Source organism: Corylus avellana, chromosome ca7, assembly GCF_901000735.1.
Source record: "Corylus avellana chromosome ca7, CavTom2PMs-1.0".
NCBI lineage: Eukaryota > Viridiplantae > Streptophyta > Magnoliopsida > Fagales > Betulaceae > Corylus > Corylus avellana.
The window spans coordinates 3,041,761-3,068,308 of NC_081547.1; the positions used below are offsets into that span (position 1 = coordinate 3,041,761).

Consider the following 26,548-nt stretch of genomic DNA (forward strand, 5'->3'; position numbering starts at 1 on the left):
AATGATTTGATTCTCTAATTGACTGCCACAGTAATGGATCGAAAGTTCTCTTGAGAATTACTAAATACTATTTGTGGAAATTTCCTTAAGAAAAAGGAAAATGCTTAACGTTCATTTGATTTGATGTAAAATAGTTTTCGTTAGAAAAAAATTATTTTTTGGCATTTGACTAGTATAAAAAATCAGCAATGGTAACAACAATGATAACCAGCAGTGGCTGTCAGTGGCCGGCAACTTCTAATGGTAGAAACAATAAAATGCAAGAAAGAGTGCGTACGAGAATAAAATTTGATGTTGTGGGTTGAGAAGGAGATACATAAACTTGAAAAAATGGTTTATGAAAAAAAGGAAACCATTTTACAAAAAAAAAAAAATTGGTTTGATCAAGATTTTCGATCGTACTAAACATCGAAAAATAGGAAAAACATTTTCCAAAAAAAAGTTTACATTGAAACAAGTGGAGCTTAAGTTAGGACAATTAAACTATAATTTCTTAACAAATTAATATGTTTCATAATTGGTTAAATGATTAAAAGTATATAATTAAGAAGTTAGGTACAAAGATTAAAGTTGGAATATCCTAGCAATATTCGTACAAAGATTAAAGAAGTAGATACAAGATAGTGGAGGCATTGGGATGAGTGAGAATCAACTCTCCTATAATCCTATTACATAACTCACAAAATATATATATATAATTATTAAAAAATAATTTTTTTAATAAAGTGAAGAAGATTTAGAGGGTGAGAAATATTGATTTTTATTTTTTTTTTTAAAAAAAAGTTATTGCGGCGAATTTAGTTACCCTTTGACTCTTTGAGAATCTCAAATGTCGCTGCAACAATTGCTTTTTTTAATTGAATTTCATAGTTAAAACGACGACGTTGTGCTGGTTGAAACATGTATTTCCACTAAAGCCCCGGCCCGAAAATGAGCACATAGTGTGGTGTGGATGGCGTGACGGGCAACAACTGCCCCAAATGTGTACAAATTCCCAGTCCACTGAGGCCCCAACCAGCTCCCTTCATCTATCGGTCTCTTCATCGACGATGGACTGAAGACTGTAAATCCCCCAAACCCCTTCGATCAATGGAAATCCTAACCCTCCCTCATTCACTCCGCTCCACCACCAAATTCCGACCCTTCCCCACTTGCACAAAGCTCCCTCCACTCAACTCGTTCAAACCTTTTTCCAAACCAGCCCTCCAATTTCCCATAATTCGATTCAAACCTCTCTCTCCCCCGTTCAATTCCCCGAATTTCCGTCTCTCTCAACTCCGTTGCGCCGCCAAGGCCACCGATCACCACCACCACGAGGACCACGAGCACCATCACCAACATCACCATCACCACCACCACCACCATTGCGATGAGGACGACAAGCTGAGCGGGCCTCAGAGAGCGCTGATCGGGTTCGCGAGAGCGGTCCGATGGACGCACTTGGCGGATTTCCTGCGGGAGCACTTGCAGTTGTGTTGCTGCTCCGCGGCTCTTTTTCTGGCTGCCGCTGCTTGTCCTTACGTCGTGCCTAAGCCGGCGGTGAAGCCTCTGCAGAACGCTTTCATGATCGTCGCTTTTCCTCTAGTTGGGGTAATATACATTTTTTGTCTTGAATTCTCTGTGTTGTGTTTGAATTGAAAATTCATGGTTGAAGTCTAATTAACTTTGTATGCTATTTAACCATATCAACACAGCTAGAGATGATTGTCTTAGTTACTTTGAGCATTACTTTAGTGTTTCACGTGCGGTTGTGTGGGATTTAAGAGAGGGAAAAAGGCATTGTCGTAAAAAATTTGGGGTTGATTTGTATTGAAGGAACCGAAGTGTGTAAGATATTTGGATGAAAAGAATAAGGCTAGCTACGGAATGCGAATTTTCTGTTGTCTTTTATTATCATTAGGACTCTGGTTTTTTGCTGGTTATGGGTTGTGCATATGCTTTTTTGGTTTATTTTGGTTGTTGAAAATTTTCTACTGGTTATAATCACAATATTATCTTGACGCTGTGGTAATGTGTTACAATAGCATGCCATTTTTGTTTCCAGGTCTCTGCATCACTTGATGCCCTCACTGATATTGTTGGTGGAAAAGTAAATATCCATGTGTTAATGGCTCTTGCGGGCTTTGCATCAATCTTTATGGGGAACTCCTTAGAAGGAGGGTTACTTCTTGCCATGTTTAATCTTGCCCATATCGGTAAGCATTTCAAACTAGCATATTAAGCAGCAACTTTATATATATATATATATATATATATATATATATATATATATATATATATATATACACGTTTGTATGTATTGGTTGGTGAAGTTTAAGTTTATCATTTAGTGTATGGTGACTGCAGCTGAGGAGTATTTCACCAGCCGCGCAATGGTTGATGTTAAAGAATTGAAGGAGAATTATCCTGATTTTGCTCTTGTGCTGGAACTGGTTGATGATGAGCTTCCTAATACTTCTGATTTTACTTACAAAAAGGTTCCGGTGCATGACGTGGAAGTGGGCTCATATATCTTGGTTGGGGCGGGTGAGGTATGTGATAGCAGATGTAGTACCCTGGTTTCCTTTTGGTTTTGTAGGATATAATCTTTATACAATACAATTCCTCTGGAGATGAGGATAGCATGATGATGGTCCTGTATTTGCTACTGAGACTTTTGGAAAATCTAAGAAGTTGTACCTGTATGCTTTAGCTTTAGCCAGACTCATGACAGTAATTACTGGGTTCCAGTCCACGTGACCCTTAGGACGTTTTGGTACTGCCATATAAAAGATTGAAATATTTTGTCTTGTTTTTACCAATTCTGTATTTTCGGTTTGGGCCACTTTACTTTCTACAACTTCGAAGTGCATCCAAGCTTCATGAGTTTTAGTATACACTATGTATCTGTAGTATGGACAAATATAGGGATATTATCATATTTTAGGCTTTTTTTTTTTTTTTTAAAAAAAAAAAAAAAAAAAAAAAAAAAATGTAAGAACAATATGGTCCTATGAGTTTGGTGAGTTTTAGATAATTTTATTTCTAGTATCTGAAAAATGGACTATTCAGTAGCATCTCAAAACCAATTTAACTAACATATCTTGCTTTCTGAACTATTTTTAACTTGCCCATATGATTTAACAGTTTTTCTCACTGTGGTATTCAATTATTTTATTTTTTTCCTCACTATAATTGCATGTCACTTGTAATCATTACATTTCAAGCAGCAGTCTTAATGTTTTTATTTTGGATTGAAGTTCCAAATCTTTCTGGTTGATACATTAGAATATGGAAGCATTGTAATGGGGGATGGTATTGTGATTAGTCTGTGCCTGTAGATTGTGAAGTTTTCCAAGGCAGTGCAACCATTACTGTTGAGCATTTGACAGGGGAAGTCAAACCATTGGAGACAACTGTTGGAGACAGAATTCCTGGTGGTGCCAGAAATTTAGATGGTAGAATGATTGTGAAGGTATGTGTGTGAAACTGTTTATTTCTAAATGTTTTCATAAATGTATATGTAGAAAGACGTTGACGTGTTCTTGTTATCACTATATTTTGTTTTTTTGCAAATGATTGTTTTTTATGTCCTTTGTTGCATAAATGATAATAATTTTTTCTGCCAGACAAAATATATAAAGAAGGCTAGAGAGTTGCATTTAATTTTTCTCTTTACTCCTCATTCTTGATATTTCTCATGGCTTTTTTTTTGTAAGTTTCTGACTTTTTTCCTCACTTTTTGGATGAATATATAGTGATATCAAACCCAAAATTTCATTTACTTTTAATTGCAGACAAGAAAGACGTGGAAAGAATCAACACTGAGTAGGATTGTGCAATTAACTGAAGAAGCTCAGTTGAATAAACCAAAGCTTCAAAGATGGCTGGATGAATTTGGTGACAATTACAGCAAGGTGGTTGTAGTGTTGTCCGTTGCTGTTGCTGTCATTGGCCCATTTTTGTTCAAGTGGCCATTCATTAGCACAACTGGTAAGTTGGAGAAAGTGCTTATAGTTACAGGAATGCTCTCGAATAATTAATTATTGCTTGCCACTCGTGTTAAACTTCCTGATATTGATGATGCTGTTAGTTTTATTGCCTCACTTCATTTGCCTTGAAAGTGCCTCAGTGCTATTATACATATTGATTCCACTGAATAAGAAGTTATCAATCTTTTTTGCCCCCTTTTGGTAGGCAAGTTTTTATTACTCTTTGTTCCTCAACTGGGTTAACTTTCTTGAGTCTTTGACTTGCCCAATTACTGAAAATTTGCTCCTTGATATTTAGAGGAAACTAATATGTTGCAGTAACTTGGTTTCCTGATCTTCCTAAAAATAAATTTCCCAATTGAAGAGATACAACCTGATTGGTTTTCAAGATAAATAATTCCTGAGACAAATAAAGACATTCTTTATTTTTTTCCCTGAGAACTACTACAGATTATATTTTTTTGAAACAATGTGGGGCCTTATGTATTTCCAAACCTGTTGGTCAAGGTATATCCAACCATTGCACTAGATTAAAATGTTAAAAGTGTAGTGACCAACTCATTTGTTTCTTAGTTTTTCTTTATTATCTTATACTCTTAACATTTTTAAGTGTTCTATCGTACTTAAAATTTGATGCTCAAGTGAAACTTTATCTGTGCACTTAACATTTTAGAAATATGTTCTTCTTTCTCCATGAGTTAGAGGTCTCCTGTATATTTCATGTATACTAGGGTTGTGCTCCTTTACGCTTTGAATGGTTATACATTACTTATAAAAAAAAAAAAAAAAAAAAAAAAAAAAAAAATTGATGCTCAAGTGAATCTCTCTCTCTCTCATGATCATTTTCTTCAAAGATTTTTTTTCCTTTCTGGATTTACATTTTGGAGGCTTGCTTGTCTTTAAGTTGTTCAATCTGGTTAACTATGTAGCCTGCAGAGGATCGGTTTACAGAGCATTGGGGCTCATGGTGGCAGCATCACCTTGTGCACTGGCTGTAGCTCCATTGGCATATGCTACTGCAATTAGTTCCTGTGCAAGGAAGGTATTTGTCAACTGAATCCGTACTTAAGAAATGCTGAGCTGCTTTGGTCTTATTAAGTAGACACTTTAAACGTATCTTTTTGTGAGTTACACTGCATACCACTTAAAAATATTAGGGGCTTACCAAAAAAAGAGACTGATAACTACTATTGTGTTTCCCTGCTTTCATCTAACGACTGTGATTGTATATCTAATTTTATAATTCCTATTCATGCTGAATTGTAGGTCAGTTTTGGCATAAACCAAAAATTTGCTCGTGCGCGACATGACTTTTTTAACAGTCGTGACATGTTACTTTATATCTTTACAGGGAATACTGCTGAAAGGTGGGCATGTGCTAGATGCTCTAGCTTCTTGCCACACTATTGCATTTGATAAAACTGGGACTTTGACAACTGGAGGGCTCATGTTCAAAGCCATTGAACCGATTTTTGGACACCAGGCCAGAAAAAGCAGATCAGATTTTGCTTGCTGTTGTGTTCCCAGCTGTGAAAAAGAAGCTCTCGCAGTAGCTTCTGCCATGGAGAAGGGTACAACTCATCCTATTGGAAGGTAGCACTGTTAGACTATAGTTTCTTCCTCGCTTAAATGTTTGATTAAACTAAATCTTATACTCGAGACTTGTTCAATAGCATGGTTACTTGGCATAATTCTAAGTAAATTAACTGGAAACCTTGACCAAAAATTCTTGTTGATGCAGCAGACTTCACCTGTTTGCAGTTGGGTCTACCATTGCCTTGTTGGGCATGGCCATATTAAGCCCATGATCTGGTTGGATGCATAACAGTAGCTTGGTTTTAAATGTACCGTATGTCATTGATGCTATTTGTAATTTTTGTGCGCATTGACTTGAGCATATAAGCTGTTAGAGAAGGAAAAAAAAGTCCTATACATGTCATTAAAAGATGGAAATTGTGACTAAGATTCATAATAATTCTTATGGATGAAGCCATAGATTTGATATAAGTCAGTTGTTAAGAGGCTCAAACAACAAACATAAAACTGTAATTAAGTTTGAAACTTTCTTACATATGTTTGCGTATGGATGCATTCCTAGGGATGTAATATATAAACTCAGTATTCACTGTAAAAGAACCAGTAATTCTCTTTTGTGCATACCATATAATTTGCATGTTTCCATAGATAAATGCAGGATAATTTACAACGGGGTTGTGTTAGGCAGACTGTTGTGCTGCTTCAAGACCCATTGATTTGAATTTGATAGTCATTGGAAGTGCTACCAGTCTGACTCCATAGTTCTTAATAGAGTTTTGTGTCCTTTCCTTAAAAAAAAAATCACTGTGGAAATTTATTATGTAGTTGCTTAAGTTAAACTTAATCAATCATGGTATGCACACATATTGCTTATGTGGAACTCAATTGTTTTTATGTTGCTCTACAATATGATACCTTGATTCTGCTTTCATTCTCACTAAGTTAGCCCTATTTTACCTTCTTTGCTTCTTGCTCAAAAAATTGGGAAGGACAAATCTACTCTTATATCCTTTCTTTTTTTCTTCGTATTCTAGTCTAAAAGTAGTTTGTGTTTCAACTTTCCAAAAATATGTTCTAATAATTTCTTGGATCTTCATTGAGTTGAATATGCTTGTCTTTGTCTCAAATGTGTTGGACATGAAGTGGAAAGTGTTTATTTTTCTTGTTAAAGTATTTACCTGTTCCTTTTCGTTGTCTGTTTCAGAGCTGTTGTAGACCACAGTATAGGGAAAGATCTTCCTTCTGTTTCCGTTGAAAGTTTCGAGTATTTTCCTGGTAGAGGTCTCATTGCGACTCTCAATGGCACTGAGGTAGTGTGTTCTTCAGTAACATATCTCAGTGGTCGTTCATATCAGCTTTAATGATGAAAACCTAGGCTTGTATGCTTCAAAAAGATGGCCTTGTTATTCAAAGATCTACATCTCTATCACTGTCAGCATTAATTTATTTACTTTTTAGTTGGAGGATATGGCTAATTTTATCCCAGCCTCTTTTTTATTTGTAATTTGTTATGTGCTTCCATGGCTTATTTTCTTTGTATGTGTCCACATCATCAGGACATGATGCTAATTTATACTTCTATATTAGATATGGGTACTGTTAGTATGGTATTTGTTAGTTGATATCTACACTTCTCCAATAAATCAATTCTATAGCGTTTTCATTCTTTGTACATGTTTCCTCCAATTTTTTTCAATTTTGTGACTACTTTTATAAAAAAAAAATTAAAAATTAAAAATAAAAAGAAGAAAAAAGAAACCATAAATGTGTATTAGAATGTTATAGTGTGGATCATGCATCCCATATCATAATGAATATTGAATACATCATGCATGCGTCTATTTTGTTCCACCCACCGCCATTTAACTTTGTTTGATCAGTGACGGATAAGAGTGACATTACATTGATTCTTCTCTTGTTATAGTCAGGAACTGCAGGGGTTAAACTGTTGAAAGCATCACTTGGTTCTGTAGATTTCATCACTTCGTTTTGTAAGTCAGAAGATGAATCAAAAAAGATCAAGGATGCTGTGAATGCATCTTCTTATGGAAGTGAGTTTGTTCATGCTGCTCTTTCTGTTAATCAAAAGGTAATGTTTCTTCCACTATGGGTTTTTTTTTTTTTTTTTTTTTTGGGGTGGGGGTGGTAAGTTTGCTAATTTAGCTTCCTTTTTTTTTTGTCAACATTTCATTTTAAAGCTCACAAACCTTCGTATTGAATAAACAATTCCATCTTCCTTGTATTTATGAATACAAAAATTAAATTAGCAAAAGAAAATAACATGTTCCAGTGTTGCTTCAAAATGAACTAAGTAAAATTTTTGGGCCAGTGTTGCTGCAAAATGAAGACCTCTTTTCACCAACCAGCATTGAAACACGAATCTTTCTTTAGGCCACCCTTGGGATTCTCGATAATTTTCTATAGTTTCCCTGTCATTCTTTATGCTGTTCTCGAACTCTCATTTCTTATTATGAGTCATATAAGCAAAATACAGAATTGTTTTTTCAACTTCATTTCAAGATAGATTGACTATGGTCTAATTCGATCTTTCATTTAAATCCTAGAGGACTATAACCAATACAATCTTCAAATACCTTGCTTTTATTTTCTACGTCTTGATGTCATTTTATCTAAAAAAAACAGATGCACGAAAGAGAAAGGAAGATCACCCAACGTATGTAGAATGGTTAGCTATGATCATCATGATTTTAAGCATCTGTGAATACTTTTGTTATGGTTAATATAGTATTTTGCTTTATTTAAATATTGTGGTCATATCGGTTTGACAATGGATACTAAGCATGTTTGATTTAGTGTGTGAGATGATCTGGAGTTGTGACCTTAGCTTGTGGAGAGGATTTATGCTGTAGTAAACTTCTGTAGCTTGACTTATTTCCAGGTGGGTAATGGTGAGAATAATTGGATTTGGATGGATTGGTGACTTTGAGGGTCTCTCAGAAGAATACGCTTTTTTGTTTGCATCTATGGTGGAGAGGCTCATGTGCCTTATTTTACCATATCACATATTATATTCTACCTTTTCTTTAATGGTGTGTTTGGATGAGGGGATTTAGGGAAAGATTTTACTTTTAAGTGTAATTAAGGAATCTTCCAATGTTAATTTTCCTTGTTTGGGCTAATAATAAGAAGGGAGCTATGTAAAAAATCTATGGAATTTTGAATTTGAGATTTTCTGGCATCCAAACCCAAATTCAAATTTCATAGTGGAATGTGTCATTATACAAATTCTACAAACATTACTGTTTCGTAGCACCACCATTACACTTCACACTATATTTATATCTGTTGTTGATACTGCCGCCACCACTTGCCAGTGTCACCAATATCCGCCATCACAACCAACACCACTAGACCATACCACCATCATTACTAAGTTGTCAGTGTTATGATCATTAAATTGTTTTAACTACTGGAATACTGTAATTTCTTAATTTTTAAATGCTTATCCAAACAATGAAAATTTAAGTTAATGGATTGAAATTCCCATCAATTTAAATTGTCCTTTTGAAAATTCTAAGAATTTTTCAAATTCTTCATCCAAATGCAGTCAAGTGATCAAAAATGCCAGTGAACTAAATTGCATTATCCACTGAGTTCATGCAGGTAACATTGATTCACCTAGAGGATAGACCACGACCTGGCGTTTTAGATGTCATAGTAGAATTACGCGATCAAGCAAAGCTACGTGTAATGATGTTAACTGGTGATCATGAGTCTAGTGCATGGAGAGTGGCAAATGCCGTGGGCATCAGCGAAGTTTATTGCAGCTTGAAGCCTGAGGATAAGCTGAGTCATGTGAAGGACGTCTCAAGGAATATGGGTGAGTTCCCTATCAACGATCCAGAAAAATTCATTTTCTTCTTGTTTACAAAATGAAATATATATATATATATATATATATATATATATATATATATATATATATACTGGATCTTGAGAGTCACATCTGCATATTGCATGGTTTACTTTCTCGATTCCAGTCTTTTAGCTTCATTCTTAGCATGTTTTTTCATTGACACTGAACCTAATTTTGATAAACTACTAATTCTTAGTTCCCCCTGTATTCATTTTGATAAACTACAAGTCTGCAATTATAAATACAGTGACATTGCCTCTGTACTGAAAAACTTGGGTAAAAATGTATGTTCAGACACACACAGACACAGACACATATCTATCTATGGGTATCATTTTATTTATTTTTTGGCTTCTGATGCTTTAAACATCAAGAAAGGAAATGACAACTATCATTGCATGATATTGTGCTTCTTTGAATGGACTTTGGAGAGTATGGAAGTTAAGCGTTCATACACATGCGTTCATTGTGTTTTTTCCCTGGCCTGTAATATTTTCAATTATCTTTTATACTGACGGTCTTCATGTTTTAACCATTCTGATTACATTAAATCCTCCCACTTTTATAAAGATTAGGTCTGAAGTTGCAGAAATGTTTAGTTTATTTTAGTAATTTCCCATGCTATTTTCTTTTTAGCTGCACTTTTTCTTTACCCGAAGGTCATACAACTTGACAATGTTTTGGGAATTTAGGGCGAGGTCTAATCATGGTTGGTGAAGGTATTAATGATGCACCAGCACTGGCTGCTGCCACTGTGGGAATTGTGCTTGCTCAACGCGCTAGTGCAACTGCTACAGCTGTTGCAGATGTGTTGTTGCTGCAGGACACTATTTCTGCCGTACCATTCTGTATCGCCAAGTCCCGGCAAACAACTTCACTGGTACTTTCCTAACATAGGTCTCATCATCATCTGCCGTTATCTGCTCGATTTTTACTTAAATGTACCTGCAGGTTAAACAAAATGTGGCCCTTGCTCTATCTTCTATTTTTCTCGCTTCTCTTCCATCTGTTTTGGGTTTCCTTCCCCTATGGTTAACGGTATGAATCATTTTTATGGCTTTGATTCCAGTAAATGAATACAAATTAATCCTGCTCCTTAGTATCTAATGATTGCTCTACTTATGAACTTGCAGGTTCTTTTACATGAGGGCGGTACTCTTCTTGTTTGCCTTAATTCCATACGTGCGCTAAATGATCCGACATGGTCGTGGAAGCAGGATCTATGGCATTTGGTTCATGAAATTAAGTCTAGACTTCTGTTATTTAGTAAACGAAACTCTAGTTCAGGATCCATCCGGGCTGCAACTCAGTAGCTTACCCTTTCATTAGTTCTCCCCCCCTCTTTTTTGTAACGTTAATTCTTTTCTCCCAAGCTGATCATCAAATCTGTGTATTATACAAAGATGTTCGAAATTCGCAATATATACTACAGGGCCGGAAATTTTCAAAAAATGGAACTTCGGTGTCTTGTTAAACGATTTCTTCCTCTTATTCGAGATTCTTTTTTTTTTTTTAATGGTCGAAAAAATTATTTTCTTATAAGCCTAATCAGTAAAATTGGATCCTTGCTGCATCTCTGGGATTTTAATCTGCTACTTTATTCTATGCTCGAAATAAAATGGGGATGGGTAGGAAGAAGACAGCTTAAATAACCTAGTCTTGCCAAAACCATTACAAATAATTGAAGAAACTGTTAAATGTCCCGATGTTATTAAAAGTTCAACAGAATGGTTATGAGTAACGAAACATCCATGTCATTTTCTAACTGCTAACTGCTCATTTATCAATACCAACCGTCTTAACCTTCCGTGTTTCTTCTCAACTCCCAACGAACCCATGGCTTATAATCTTCTGATAAGGATTTGTAGCAATTTGTTATCCAAATGCTTAGCAATTTGACAAGCAAATATATGAAAGTATACATGGGACTAATCAACTAGTTTAAATTTATTTAGACAAGTAGGTTTCATACGAACCTTATGAGAGTTTCGGGCCCTCCAAAACTTTAAAAATGTCACAAAAATTTGAATTATTTTTTTAATTCTAGGTATTTTTATGAATGAACGCTAGAAAATTAATTTTTATCCCGAGAAAATTACTCATGTAGTTTGTAATTGTACCCAATCGATCCAAAGGAATAAAAATATCTAAGAAATTTTGGTAAGCTATCGATTTAAATTCATGTTACAAACCCCACCCCCCCATGACAGGCAACTTCCCCTCACAAGATGATACCAGTCCTCAAAAACAAAAAGGAAGGACGACGACCCCTTCTCAATCGGTTGAGTGGCGGCTTCTCCTCAGCAAGTAAGGGTCATTGACTCATTTAGAGGATAAGAATGGACGTTATCTGTTTGGTATCACATAATAGCTATCACAACCATTTCAACACGGCTGCAATTGCAAAATGACCAAAACACTCTTATGAAGAGGTAGTTTAATTGGCCGGAACAGAGATTCCTAGCTCAAATTTTCCTCTACCTCTTATATAAACATGTTAAAAAAAAAAAAAAAAAAAAAAACAAAAACAAAAACCAAAAACATTACTCCCTATTTGAATTACACCATTCTCATTAAGCGTCACCAATAACATCTTCCATCTAAAAATGTTTGCAAACAGTTGATGATGGGTATGACGGTTATTGTTTTCAGTTGCACCCACTAGTATTATTATTATTAGGCATTAGGGATTCTTACCCTCCTACACATGATTTAATTTTTTGAACGGTCCAAAATTTATTTGATTTCCTTTTTAAAAAAACTCGAGACCTAAAGCCAAATCCTATTAGATCCTTGTTGCCGTTTGAAGCTCAATCCAGTCGATTTACTGTCTTGCTCCATTTCTCTCCCTAATTCTGCCCCTCTTTTTGTTCCTGTATGTGGAATAACTTCTAAATAGTAGCGTTGCTCCGATACAAATTCAAAATTCAGAGAGAGAGACAGAGGAAAACAGTGATTGAAGAAAGGATTAGAACGAGAAATTTCAACTTTCTTTTTCCCTTTTTTTTTTTTTTTTGGTTGCATGTTTTTGTTTCCAAAACCTGCTGAACAAGGCCAGGGCGGCCATAGAAAGATAAAAGTTCCGAGTTTTTCCGAACTTTACCGCTTGGATTCAAACTTCAACCTCTCTCTCTCTCTCTCTCTCTCTCTCTCTCACTCTCTGTACATTGCCCAAACTTATTCCTAAACACCAGAGCAAAAAACGAAAAAAACAACAAAGCCCATCTTTCTTTCCCCTTTCCTCCATTCTTTATCCCATATTCTTCCTAACTACTAATATCACTACTATTCGATCCTGCTGATCCCCATTCTCTTGATGTTCCTAAACAAATCCTCTTCCCTCATACCCATACCCATACACATCCCACCACCACCACTCTGCTCCAACATATAGCTCCTCACCTCCTTTTTTATCATCTCGTGCATCACTGCCATTAGCTCCGCACTCAACGGCACCAACCCAATTCCCCGATCCTCCTCCCGGTTCACCTCCGCCGCCGCAGAGGTCTCCACCGGCGCCGCTGCCGCCGGAAATAGAGGTATCGTTATTGCGTCCGCCACTGCTTGACAAGATGATTCGCAAGAATCGGCCGCTCCTGGGAGGGACAGAGACAACGAGGTCGGAGGGTCATTGGCCGCCGGATCCGGCGCCGACGAAGACGTCGTCGTTTCCATCGGAGGCACGACGCTGCCGGTCCTCGCCACCGGTCGGTACACGTGAGACGATGGGGGCAAAATCGGAACGCTGGAGTAATCGCTCAAATCGGACCCGGATGGACTGCTCGGGTTCAAATAAACCGGTACGCTCGAACCCGAACCCGCACTGACGGACCTCTTCAACGGCTGCTGATGAGCGAAATTCCCATCATACCCTTCGGCGTCTTCTGTGGCCATGGACGCGTACTTGCGCTTAAGCGTGGAGTTCCAGTGGTTTTTAATCGCGTTGTCCGTTCGACCCGACAGGAGCCGGGCGATTGTAGCCCACTTGTTCCCGAACCGCGCGTGGGCCCTGATTATTGTGTCATCCTCCTCCGGCGTGAATGCCCTGTGCTCCACCTGCGGTGACAGCTGGTTGCACCACCTGAGCCTGCACGACTTCCCGGACCGGCCCGGTATGGACTTGCTTATCAGGGACCAATTTCTTGGGCCGTGCTTCTGGACAAGCCTCTGTAGGGCCTCGTCCTCCTCCGCGCTCCATGGGCCCTTGATCCGGTCCATTTTGCTTTCCGTAACGCCTGCCGCTGGCTCTGATATTTTTCGAGTTTCAGAGAAGATAGTAGGTGGGGTTGGATTTGAGCTTTGTGTTTGGAGCGTTTACGATGGAATGGAAGAGCGGACGAGAGGTGGGGATATATATATATGGGGAGAGGAGGGGTGACCGGTTGAGCAGGTGATGACTGGGGGAGTTAGGATAAGGCGTTATGGACATTCGGCACCGCTTCTTCCAGGCAAGCGGTCGTGGGGGGGATTTGGGATACAGCTGGCTAATGGACACGCGTCGTGTTTGAGTTGCATTGGCTAGTCTGGTTTACATTACTCATCTCTCTCCTCTCTACTTTTCCAAATTGGACGCTCCCACAAAGGAGCGTCCGCTACACTCCTCGCTTTAATCATTCCTTCGGAGCGTCCCTTCCCTTCCCTTCTTAATCCAACTTGTGCTTCTTTTCTTTTTTTTTAAATAAAATAAAATTCAGTGTGAGTTTTGTGACCAGAAATAAGAAATTAATTAATTAATATGATATAAAATATAAATGATTTTAAATTTTTTGTAAGAGAGAAAAAAAATTTATTTTTTTAAAATACATATCAATTTAATAAAACTAAATAAAAAGAAGAGTTTGAAATAAAACTATGTTGACCCATTTATTTATACAGCCTAGGGAGAAAATGGTAAAATGGAATATTTGGGATAAAAAAAGAAGAAAAAAGAAACAGATATTTAAATAACGAGATAACGATGATAACGGTTGGGTAAGGTTTGAGATTTGAAGTGTGAGTTTGACTGAGGAAGCCAGGCTGTAGAGCATTTTCGTGTGTGGGATTTCGCTTTCCGTTCCTTAAAATATATTTAAAAACGGCCGCACGGAGATGCTGAGCTGGCGCAAAACGACAAGAGCGGTCGCAAAATCGGAGGGCGAATAATTAATTATTACTACTTTCCTGTCCAAGGCCAGCCTGTAAACCTGCCACCACCACCCTCTTTAACGGCCTCTGCTCACCTTCCCCACCGACACCTGCCACTTACCCATTCCTTTTCCCAACAGCCAAAACCGCCTATTCTATCACTCTTAACCTGTACGGAACCGGTCGTGCACACGCTCCCATCCCCACGGACTTTCTGCCCAGCTTCCTCCTCCTCCTCCTCCTCTTTGATTAATAAATTAAATCCCTTTGATTATCTTAATTTCTTAACAACAAAGAGAAACAAAAAAAACAAAAAAAAAAACAAATTTTAAATTTGATTCTGTAATAAAACCAGGGGGATTATGAGATCTCCGTATCCGTTTCTGTCACTCGTACGTCGTACCCGCTACCTAATGCCTGTTTGTGTTTGCCGGTTTGGTGTGGGGGAAGGGATGGATGGATGGATGTAAAATATATATTCCAAAAGAATAAATTGAATTGTTTATTTAATGTTTATAGTTTTTGTTTCTTCATAACTTTTGACTGACCTTAGTGTCGGTGACAACTCATATTACTGAAATTTTACTGGATTCGATTCAATCATGGTTTAGTTTAGGTTTTCCTTTTCATGTTCTTTGGGATAATTAAGTATATTGGAGTTCTTTCGTTGATTTTAATGCTTAGTGGAGTCACAGTCCAAGTATTTAAGGTTTAATTGTGTGTTAAACCTTCTTATAATTTTGGGCATTTATAATTTAGTAATATAAAATATAAGAATAACTTTAATTAGATCGTACACCCTTTAATAAAAAAGCAAATATTTCAAGATGAAATTGCAAAAAATAGTATAACTCTTTATATAAAATAATTTTAATATTTTTAGAAAATATATCATTGACATTTTGACAATATAGACATCGACAAAACCACCAGATATTAATTTTAGGAGAGGGAAATATTAACCACTTGATTTTATCGTTTTTTCCAGTATGAAAGCTGTCTCTGTCGTTGAACAAGTAATTAGTAGTTAAGAAAATTGAAGGAAGGGGGCGTGAACCAATTAATGCAAAGTGATTATAATATGATATGAAATCAACTGTTGCCACCTGGCAGCATGTGATGGGAAGCGAGACATAATAAACCAACCCAATCCCTCATTTTCTATACGAAGTTATCAGCCCTTGTCTACATTGACTCACTGTTAATGAGAGAAATCGATGTTATTTTCAGAAGCAAATAATTCAATATCATTAGACCTGCCTGCTATTCCTTAGGCAAACTTCAATAATGATGGTCAAAATCTTTATCCTTATCCATACTTATATAAATACACTTTTCAGACTACTCATCCAATACCATGTTAAATTATTTGTTGGTCTAAAACTTTAGACTCATAAGAAATTAAACTAAATTTATATTTTAATAGGTAGTTTAATTAGGCTATGCCGACGATTTTATAGCCATGGATTGAGTTGATGGTAAGATTCCATTGGTCGATTTTGGGGAAGTTGGGAGTTTTTGTGTGGTTCTTCGACCAAAAATAATTGAGATCTTCAACCAGGGGATGTTAAAAAGATAGTTTTAGTAGAGTATAAACAGATTTAAAGTGTATATCGTATCATGTTTTTGGCGGGTTCGATAAGCTTTTAAAAAGCTCTTTTTCGCGTTTTAAACCCTAAAAACTCTTCTTAAGTACTACATACTAGTTAAATTAACCAAACAAATTTTCAAACATGACCCTACCACTTATATATTTTTCAAAACAAATTATAAAATTCTTCTTAAAACTCAAAACAAATGATTATGTGCAGGGACGGACCCAAGTTTCAATTTGAGGAGGGATCAAGGGCCAAAAAATTTTTGGGAAGGAACCAATTAGCAAAAAAGTCATTAATTTTTTTTTTTTATCATAAATTTTTGTTTTTCTTGTGATTTGGGGGGAATTAAGGCCACTCCCGTCCCCGAGTCCATCATTGGTTACGTAGCCGCCAAATCACTACCACCATAGCTGCCTTTTCTTTTCTTTAATTTTATTTAATTTAATAAAAAATTAATCAATTTTAAATTTTTACAAAACACTCTTTCAAAATTTTACCAAATTAATTTTCAACTTTTCTTAAATGTGGCCCCATTAAATTAATTCTCTAAATTTTACCCAACGGGCCAACATCCCTATTTTATATTAAAAAAAAAAAATTGAATTATGTCATACAAAGGAAAAGGGTTGAGAACTTGAGATTTGCATTCATGGAGAATCGTACTTTCAGCATTGTAACCGTTTCGTGGGGACAGCTGTTAAGGGCACCGGCCACCAGCCTTCTTTTCTTTTTTCTTTTTTCTTTTTTTTTTTTCTTTTTTTTTTTTTTTTGAGGCCTGTTTTTATCTATAACAGTTCAGCATGTGCAAAGTAGACTCCATCACGTGCTCGAGCCCCGCGCAAAGGAGACACACGTGCAACTTGCAACTTCTAGAGCAGCATGGGAGCAACTGGAAATTCCACATATAACCTTCCATATCAGCCTTTCTGGCAACGAAATCCATGAACATTGAAGTAATTTGTGGTGTATATATAATAATACGGTTTAGGATCTGCCCCGATGATATTGTTGGTGAATTAACTTATGGTTCACGTGACGGTGAACAGTCAACCGAGGAGGCTGAGCCACAATCTCTTCGAATATCTTAAATAATTGACGCCGTCGGTCCATTATTAAATTATTTTATAAACTAAAGAATAAACGAAAAATTATATAAAAGGAACCTCCATGGACCACGATCATGGCTCATTTGTTTTTCAGATTTAAAAATAAAAATATCAAGGCTCTGTTTGTTAATACATGCTTTTTATACATGTTTTCTTTAAAAAATATATATATATATTCTGATATGACATAAATTTTAAAGTACTTTTAATTATAAATTAAAAAAAAAAAGTATTATAGTTTTTTTTTTTTTTTGGGTAACATTTTTATTTTATTTTTTAAATAAATTATCAAACACAAAGTCCGTCCAATGCACAAGCAAAGGCTATTAACTACCGATTTGGGGTTGGGGTTGGGGATCTTATCATATATAGTATAGTCTTAGAAAATAAAAATTGAAAATTAAATAATTTGTTCCCAATACCTACAACCAAATGTATTCTAAGTTTACCTTTGGTTTTTTTTTTTTTTTTTTTATTGGAATATTTATTTAAATAGTTTAATTTATTGTTTTATATTAGCTTAAGTGAGATAAATAGTGATTTAATACTGAGAAATATAACCCTGAGTTTACAAACATAATATATCTATACTTTATAGTAAAGCAATTTCTAGATAGAGCTTCTAGTTTAACTATAATAATACATTGGGAATAGATCTTTTTTCTTTTTCTTCTTGGTCAAATATGTGTTAACTTAGCCTAAAATAGTAAAAAGTTATCGTATGAATTGAAGCTGTCCAATCTCATTCTGTAGTCTTATGCAAACCCATTTTGACTTCATTGTAGGGGTATTGAGAAAGATATATTTTTTCTTCTTTTTAGAGTACATCAAACAAAACAGAACAAAATTATAGCAAAGAGGAGGGGGTCCTTCCCATTACAAATAGGTATGCAACCAAACTAAAGCTTTTTTCTTCTTACGGTCCAAAATGTCGCATTTTAGATTTGAAAGTTTGCACTTTTATTTATTTTACGAGTTTCCCAAGTCAAGGAAGCCGATATGGACGTGAGAATGTTCGAGATAGTTGGAGTGTCTTGTTAGAGTAGATTTTCCCAACCAAAAAAAAAAAATCCCTAATAAATTTTGTTTTCATACTTATTATGTCTTAAATATAATAAATTGTTGCTTAAGTAAGAAAAGATTTTATATCCACAGAAGATGACTCTAATGGCCATAAGAGTTCAACACATGGGGTGTTATGAATAGTGGGTTGAAAGAGTTGCAAGCAAGTACTCTATTATGTTTCTCCATGCATAGGTTTCTAATAAAAGAATAAAACATTGTTAGATCCAAAAGAAACCTACCATTATTTTACCAATTAAAAGCCCATCAAAACAGGAATATAGTTAAGAGAAGTAAACAAGGTGACGATCATGTTTTGCTTTTTTCTGTTTAATGCTGTCCATTTAAAAAAATAATAATAACATAATCGAACAAGAACAACAATAATACGTGACAAAGACTACAAAGTTAGGCGGTGGTTAGTGTTCTCTGTATGTATTTGTTGAAATTGAAACCATCCATTAGCAGTTGAGGAAGACGGTGTCCTTTCAAAGAGAGAGAGAGAGAGAGGGGGGGAAAATGACAAAAACAATGAAACGATGAGAGGCAAATTTGGTCCACAAGATGAACCTTTTTCTCTCTCCTGAATTATTTGCATAAAATAATAGGCACGTGGGAAACGAGCTTCGAAGGAGCACCGTGTTAATAATAAGGAAAACGACGACAACATTCATTGATGGAACACATGAAACACGCTAGCGGGTGCCACGTAAGTACGGGAATTGATAGGTCAACGTCACGGACAGGCAGGAGGTGTCCCGAATCCTTTGTCCTATTATCCCGACGTGGCAAATTCACACGTCACAACTCAAAACCCCCCACACATACATTATTATTATTATTATAAAAAAAAGAAATTCAATTTTTATTTTTTTTTATTAGATGGTGCTCAGTTTTATTGTGGCTAATATTATATTTAGGTTGAGCGCTTTGAAAGAAAGCAGTTGCTGTCTCCTTTATAACCGTCAAGAAGATAAGCGTTAGGGGAGACCACGTCATGGACCTTTGCCAGCTATAACGCATAACGCTTTTGTGTTTGTTTATTAAATTTTGGTTTTTGTTCTTTTGAGTTTACCGAAAAAGACAGCATCTCTTTTAGGTTTGCTTGGGGATTCGATATATGGATGATACCCACACATCCCATGATTCCCTCTACCGTGAGCCGTATGTTGCCATGGTACCATTCCATGTACCGTCTCTTTACCATTTGCCTCGTGCCCCTTCATAGTAAAATCCAAACCACCATCCCTCTCCAGTTTACTTACCGTAAACACGGATTTCAACTTTTGCATCAACTATCAACCAAAATCAATCAACATTTTTATCAATATTTCAATTTTTTTTTTTAATTATAACATTTTGGGAGCGATTTTTATTTAAAAAATTATTTATTTAATATTTTGTGTTTTGACTTATTTCTTAATATTGTTTCGTTTTTATTTAAAAATGATTTCATAATGCTAACACAATTTTGAATGACTGGCAATTTACTCTATAAAATTACAATTTAACTTCTAATTTTTTAGAAGAACACTTTTTACGTACGATTTGAATGCACAGACAATGTGGTACTGATGCTTGGGGTCCTGGGGAACAAGCTCACATGCATTAGATTGTGTCTAAAATCTAATGTGACGTGCTACGTTTTTGGGGAGCTTAGAAGCTGGGCCACATTCAACCCTTGTCTGTTCATACATTGCACTTGGATTGCATTGGCAACATGTTTTTCTCACCATCTAATTACCCCTTTAATGAATATGGATAATTTTTGTGGTAAGAAAAGCAAGTATCATGTGACGGTACACATTTTAAAAGGTAGCATAGTAAGTGACATGTGAATTGTCACGTAAGAAAATAGTTGTTGACATGGTAAATATCATATAAATTATCACGTTAGTTTGTAAGCAACTTTTAGTAAAAGCTACAGTACTCCTAAGAACACTCTTTAATGAATATATTGTTATGCATTTTCACATCCACTTGCTTGAATTTTCTCTGGTGATCGAAATCGCAGAACCAAGCGAACTCTTACTTTAGAACACAGAAAACAAAAGACAAAAAACAAAGTCATTAACAAACATTTTGTTAATTTTTAGCATGATCTAATAATTATGTGTTAATGTTAGGGGCAGAACCATGATGTTTATCTATGAGATCAAATGTAACTCTTACTTTAGATAAAATATAATTGAAAACTATTTTGGAAATATCCTAGAAGTAGATGGATCTGTAGAGAGAGGAATACGATGCAATTAAGACTCAGATTAGTTTTTTAATATTCAGATGTCTGCAGTGTATTATCATGGGAGCACTCAAATCACAAGAATCATATCAAAAGATCTGTATACGTTTTTACAAGTATTAAAAAAATAAAATAAAAGAAAAGCATATCCAGTTGGAAATATATGATATCTTATTATAATGAGTCCACAGCTTGGAGGATTTCATATATTAATTAATAATATGTTAGGTGAGATGTGACCCAGATTAATTAGTTTATAATTAAGATATTAGAAAGCTCTGAAAGGTATACGGTTATTGATAGTATACAATGTAAAAGGAAGATTACGAAATCGTGTTGTAATTTGAAACTGCCATCATCCAACTGACTACCACCAAAGTTGAGGACATGAGATTATGAGAGCCCCTTGTTTAATACCATACAGAAAACTCAGACAGGGACCTGGATACGGCCCACCCAACTACTCCTTTCACTATTTCTCTTTTATTTCTTTCTCTTTTTCTAGTCTTTCTTTCTTTCTTTTTCCTGTTGCTGCTGGTGTCAATTCTATGCACTTTTCCCCTTATGGTGGTTTTCTAGTACTCTAGAGGCCTCCAAATAAGTTTTGGACAATCCGCTTCCTGTTCGGATATGTGAATCGTATCAAAATTCTATGAATGTCCAAAAATATTACCTATCAATTTGCCCAAATTTAATATCTTTTCCAATATACCATGTGCTTACTAAAATGTAAGTAGTGAAATAATTTAAAAATTATGATGATGCAGTTAATCAAACAGACAATCTTAGTTAATAGAGGCATGCAAAAAGGATAGAATCGTAAAATCAGTTGAAGGTTTGCGGGGGTAGTTGACGGGAAAACTCTCTAATACTTAAGTTAGTTAGGGAAGTTGTGTATTGAAAAAAATAAAAAAGGAGATAGGGTTTCTAGGAAATAGTCTCTTGGAATGAATGTGAGAATGTAGCTCAAATGGTCATGTATCTTCTACTTATGTGGAGTGTCCACATATGGAGTACGACCTTAACCAGTTGTCACATCCGATCCTATTCTAATTGATGAGATATGACCTTATGCAAATTTTATGTTGGGTTCCAAGTTCATTAGTGGAATATGACTTTAGTTAAAGTAGTTGAATATGTGATAGGATGAGAGCTTGACTTTCAAAATTAGAATCCTTAATCCTATTAGTATTAGCTGCATTAGATCTCATTGATGCCTTGATAAGATTACGTCACGCTATGACTCAGTCAAACTTGAAAGACTGCATGCAATTTCCACTGTCTAATTCCCTCATATGCGGCTCCCAACTAATATGTGATACTATAATCACGCTTAGATAAAATAACAACACTTGAGCTTCCTCGCTTGCCTTTTTTTGAAAAAAAAAAAAAGAAAAAAAAAAGGCTGTATCAAAGTCAAGCTGATTGTCATCTTTAAGCGTGAATATTGGAGCATCCTTTAGTGAGCTAAAGTTTACAGTTGTAGTGGAAAAGATCCACCACCTGTTTGCTAGTAATGTTCTCCTTTTGTTTGTTTGTTTTTTACCTTGTTGGAATGTACTTTTAAAAACAAAAGTTAACAGTTGTAAGGCAATATGAATATGTGTGACATTGAGAAATAAGATTTTCCTTCTACTACTTTTATCCTTTTATCATACAATGCATTCATCCTTCTGCAGGAAAGAGTTTGTGGGTGGGTCAGTCTCAGTCTTTTTGCTTTCTTATACTATTAACATTATAAAATAAGCTAATGATTAATAAGTAAATGTATTTTTGTAAACCAAAGTCTTTGCTTATGATTAATCAGAGAACGAGGCTTACTTTTACTTAAATAAATCTCACTTCTTTTCTTCTTTATTCCAGTTGAAATCTTAGTGGCATTCATCCTCAGAACTAAGTGATCAGAACATTATATTGATGGAATCTATGAAACACTGGATCCCACTTTTTATCATGTCGATGCAATGCAACTCACTTGTTAAACTCAGTTTCCGTCTTTTTTTTTTTTTTTTTAAGTAAAAATTAAGGTTAGCTTCACAAAGATCTTATTAACTTTTACGTGTTTTAAAAAGATTCAAAAGTTAAAAACTCTCAATTTCACTATTCGAACTTCTAATTTGATGCAATTTACTCATTCCATTAGGATTTAGCGTTCAATATTAGAAAAATACTAAAATACCCTCAACTTTTTTCTTTTTAAAAAATAATAATAATGTGAAATTTAGAATTTTATAAAAGTTTTAGAGATATAAAATGTCATTTCATCCATTTTAACGTCCGTTTAACGCCAAACTCTATCGAAATAGTAAATTACAATAAAATAAAAATTTTTGAACTTAAAAAAAAAAGTTTTAAAACGCTTCCCTAAAAACTACAAATCAAATGGAGCATGATAGACTAAAAGCAAAACGTACAGTGGTCTAGAAGGCTCATTTTTGGTCCAACAAAGGACCACGATTCCAATCGTACGTCCTCATTATGTGGCAGACAATGGATGAGGAGCCAACCGATAGAGTCCTGTTTGGTTTTATATACTTAAGCATTAATAATGCATTCTTCGAAGACAGTTGAGAAACAAAAACTACAGAAACTAAATAACAAAATTCGTTTACAATTTAATGTTAAGAAAAGGGCATAATCAAAACCTATTCAACAGATTTCACTATCTAGGCTTCATAGCCCGCCATTGATATGGACTTTGCGAAAGAGGGTGGAGCCTAATGTCCCCACTACCCTATGCTAACCTGTGATTAGGTGAGGAGTCTTTCAGATTCAAACACAAGCTGCTTATATAATCCAAAATTATTCAATTCACTAAAAGTAGTTATCATAAATTAGACCATAATCAATTGTAAATAATACAATGAATATGGCAGTAGGCTCCTTTGAAATAGGCAGGCCCTACCCAATGTGATGGTTTCCGGTTTGGCAATATTACTAGGGGCAAAATCATTGAATCATAAACTCTTTCTTAATCAGAAAGAAAATAATAAATTTTGTTGTTTAATTAACGATGCAAAACTAAGAAAATAGTCACTAGGATTAATGGTTGGTCTTCTAGAAGATTGAAAATACTTTGATAGCTATCCTCTCCGAATGCTTGCAACGTAGCGGGTGGGTTAAGAGCTAACTGATTATTGTCATATAATAGGTTTTTTACAAATATATTGTACCAATAATTAATTAATATTTTAACACTCTCGTTGCCGTGTGAATATTATCAAATTCAACAAATGAGACCCAATTGTTGAATATACATTCCATGAACGTCTACATCGAGACTAACTGCTATATATGGATAATTTTTTCTTTCTTTCATATATTCTAATCTTGCAAGCAACATTACATGCTGGCAATTTGCAACCTATCTTTTCAGCCAAGTTTCAATATAAAATTCATGGACAGACTAAAGGCGTAAACGTCTCTATATGCTCCAATGGATATATGACAAGGTTGTTAAATGAAATACTATTTTCTTTCTTCCATTTTCCTTCCCCTGTGGAGTTTTCTCGACAACCAAACGGGGGGTAAAATAACAAAATTGGTGTGTCAAGGAAGCTGCCTAGCTAGCAGTACCTGCCCAAGTATTGATTTCAAAGCTCAATTATTGGTCGGTAGGTTTGGTCGTGTGGGGCGCCCGCCCGCGCCTAGCTAGTGTGAATGGATAGACATCGCTCCATTCTCTTTTGAATATTCGATTTTCGTTGATCTTATGGAATGTATGCATGTAGGGCCTTTAATCATTTTCTTTCTTGTTCTTTTGTGGCCGCCTGGCCTTTATAATTATTGGGATTCTTCTTTATTTTTTATTTTATTTTTTGCTTTTATTTATTGTTTTCCTTGATAATGACTCTTAACAGTTAAGCTTTATTGTCTATAAGTCTATAATTTTCCTTATCATATTTAATATTCATGGTATAGGAGGGTAAAGTCGTTGAGAGTTAGAAAAATAGACGGTGATTTAATTGTTTTATTTATTTATTATTCTTGTTACTTTCAAATGATGCAATTAACACCCTGTTTGACTTGGTCTTGAGTTAGAGATGGTATTGGGTCCGCTGGTTTGAAAACCCATCTTCTGTTGTCAATTTTTCTTTCCTTGTTATGGCTGGCGTGGTGAAGAGGAAGGGGAAATGGAATTTGAAGTCTTCAATTGCCTCTGTACCCAACTTAAACTAAGGCAAGTAATCGTATCAAACTTGCTTCACAAGGCACGAATTGGAATATAATACTTTTCCCACTTTATTTTGGGTGGTATTTATGTCACGTGGACTGCCAAGTAAGCTATTATTAAACAATAAAATTCATATAGATTTTGTTGTGCAAGAACCATCTGTACATGAAGAGTAGTTTGGGTAATAAATAATGATGACGACCAATAATAAATAGGTTAGATTAATTATTTCTATCAAATTCCGTTTCAAATTTATGAATGTTTGGGAATTTGCTAATAACAATAATGGTTGAGAATAATTTTACTCAACCGGTTCATCGGATAAATTATGGGCCTCAAAGTCAATACCAGCCCGTCAAAATAATAATGGGTTTCAACGCTAAAGAATGGCCCACAAAGGTACCAGTTTAGGGTTCGAGAGTAACAAGACTCCTAAGACAATCATACCCTAGGAACCATGAACATTTAATGGGTCACTCTTGGAAACAAAGTCATCCCGATAAGACATAGCAAATAGCAGCCAGATTAGTTGTCGAGATTAGACATATCTAGGGTCCCAAATTCATCAACTACATAGAAGTCTCGGGACAAACATCTCGCAGGAGAGTCAAATAATCACTTCCATATGGAAGGAACAAGAGGTTCTTATCCCTTAGGACCCTTACACCTAGGAAGGGGTATAGTTGGATCTCAAGTTCTCAACCCCTAATTTTCAAGATAGGTCTTATCCTACGAATACGGATTAGATCCCTACTCCAAGTTGAATTAGAGTACAAATCTTAATCCGAGTCTAATTAGGATTCCTTGAAGAATAGCTAGCTTAAAATAAAACCCAAGTTCAAATCAAACTCTCATCACTACTACATCAAATTGAAGTAAGAAACTTAATTCAGTTCTGAGTGTGCTTCTCTACCTATCAATAAGCTCATCCTCTAGATATAAACCTAAGAATGAAATATGAAATCTTGTACATTAAACATACACATTTCTTCATATATATTGACTTAGGCCTAAGGATCCTTGCATATTAATTTTCTTAAAAGTGAAAAATTGAAAAAACATTATAAATGAAGTGAGATTGAGGGGGCTAAATATAATTTTCTTAAAAGAAGATTTGCACTTGATTTCGTCCAAAAAATAATGTGAAAAATAAACACAAGTTGAGTTAAAGTTAAAGTGATAAAACTGTCTTGCTCAAGAAGAAACCAAGCCACTCAACATCATAGTTAATTGGAGAGTGGGGAAAATACATGGAAGATCAAGAAGGTCATCTATCTTGTTCTGGCCAGCACTACTGAGATTTTTTTTAAAATTTTTTTAATATATTTTCCCAATTTGAAAAGCACATGCTGACAACAAGTAATAATTAAACCTACCAGATTCTGACGTTGAGGTCTACTTGGCTAGGCAGTTATTGTCGCCTCAGTGCGCATATCAAGTCCTCCGGGTCCTTGCCAATGACGACACTTATGTGTGTACATAAAATGGTGAGATGTTTTGTGACACCACTTGCAAATGGATATTCATTTGCATGGACAGGTCGTTTCCCATTTCGGCTGCCCATGATTTTCAATCATTTTATGTAACTATCACTTATTTGTTTCTAGTGTTGTAATTATTTATATTAGGGTATGTTTTGGGTCCTTTGTTTGGGGATAATAGAGAGGACGCAATCTAGAGAAGTCAATTTGGTTGGGCTATTAAAGTTACCGTTGGTAATTTGTGTTCCTATGACGAATTCGGTTTGAATTATGTCGAGATATGAATATAGAATTATATATGTTAATTTTAATTTAACCTATTAAATTAAACCGATCATATCTCTCAAATTAAATTAAACAGGTAATGTCAAAGATTG

The 26,548-nt window shown here is 35.3% G+C and overlaps 2 protein-coding genes across 2 annotated transcripts; one reads left to right on the forward strand and one right to left on the reverse strand.

Moving 5' to 3' along the window:
* Positions 1-960: 960 nt before the first annotated feature.
* Positions 961-10,830, forward strand: LOC132186186 (probable cadmium/zinc-transporting ATPase HMA1, chloroplastic). Its single transcript, XM_059600030.1, has 13 exons — positions 961-1,590; positions 2,045-2,195; positions 2,347-2,531; positions 3,308-3,454; positions 3,777-3,972; positions 4,901-5,013; positions 5,323-5,564; positions 6,712-6,817; positions 7,432-7,596; positions 9,132-9,348; positions 10,077-10,264; positions 10,336-10,422; positions 10,518-10,830. Exons 1-13 carry the CDS (start codon positions 1,090-1,092, stop codon positions 10,695-10,697), a joined length of 2,478 nt encoding a protein of 825 aa, XP_059456013.1. The 5' UTR covers positions 961-1,089; the 3' UTR covers positions 10,698-10,830.
* Positions 10,831-12,326: 1,496 nt separating this feature from the next.
* Positions 12,327-13,715, reverse strand: LOC132186190 (transcription factor MYB73-like). The gene has a single exon (XM_059600039.1). The coding sequence runs from the start codon at positions 13,600-13,602 to the stop codon at positions 12,670-12,672; it is 933 nt and encodes a 310-aa protein (XP_059456022.1). The 5' UTR covers positions 13,603-13,715; the 3' UTR covers positions 12,327-12,669.
* Positions 13,716-26,548: the final 12,833 nt, after the last annotated feature.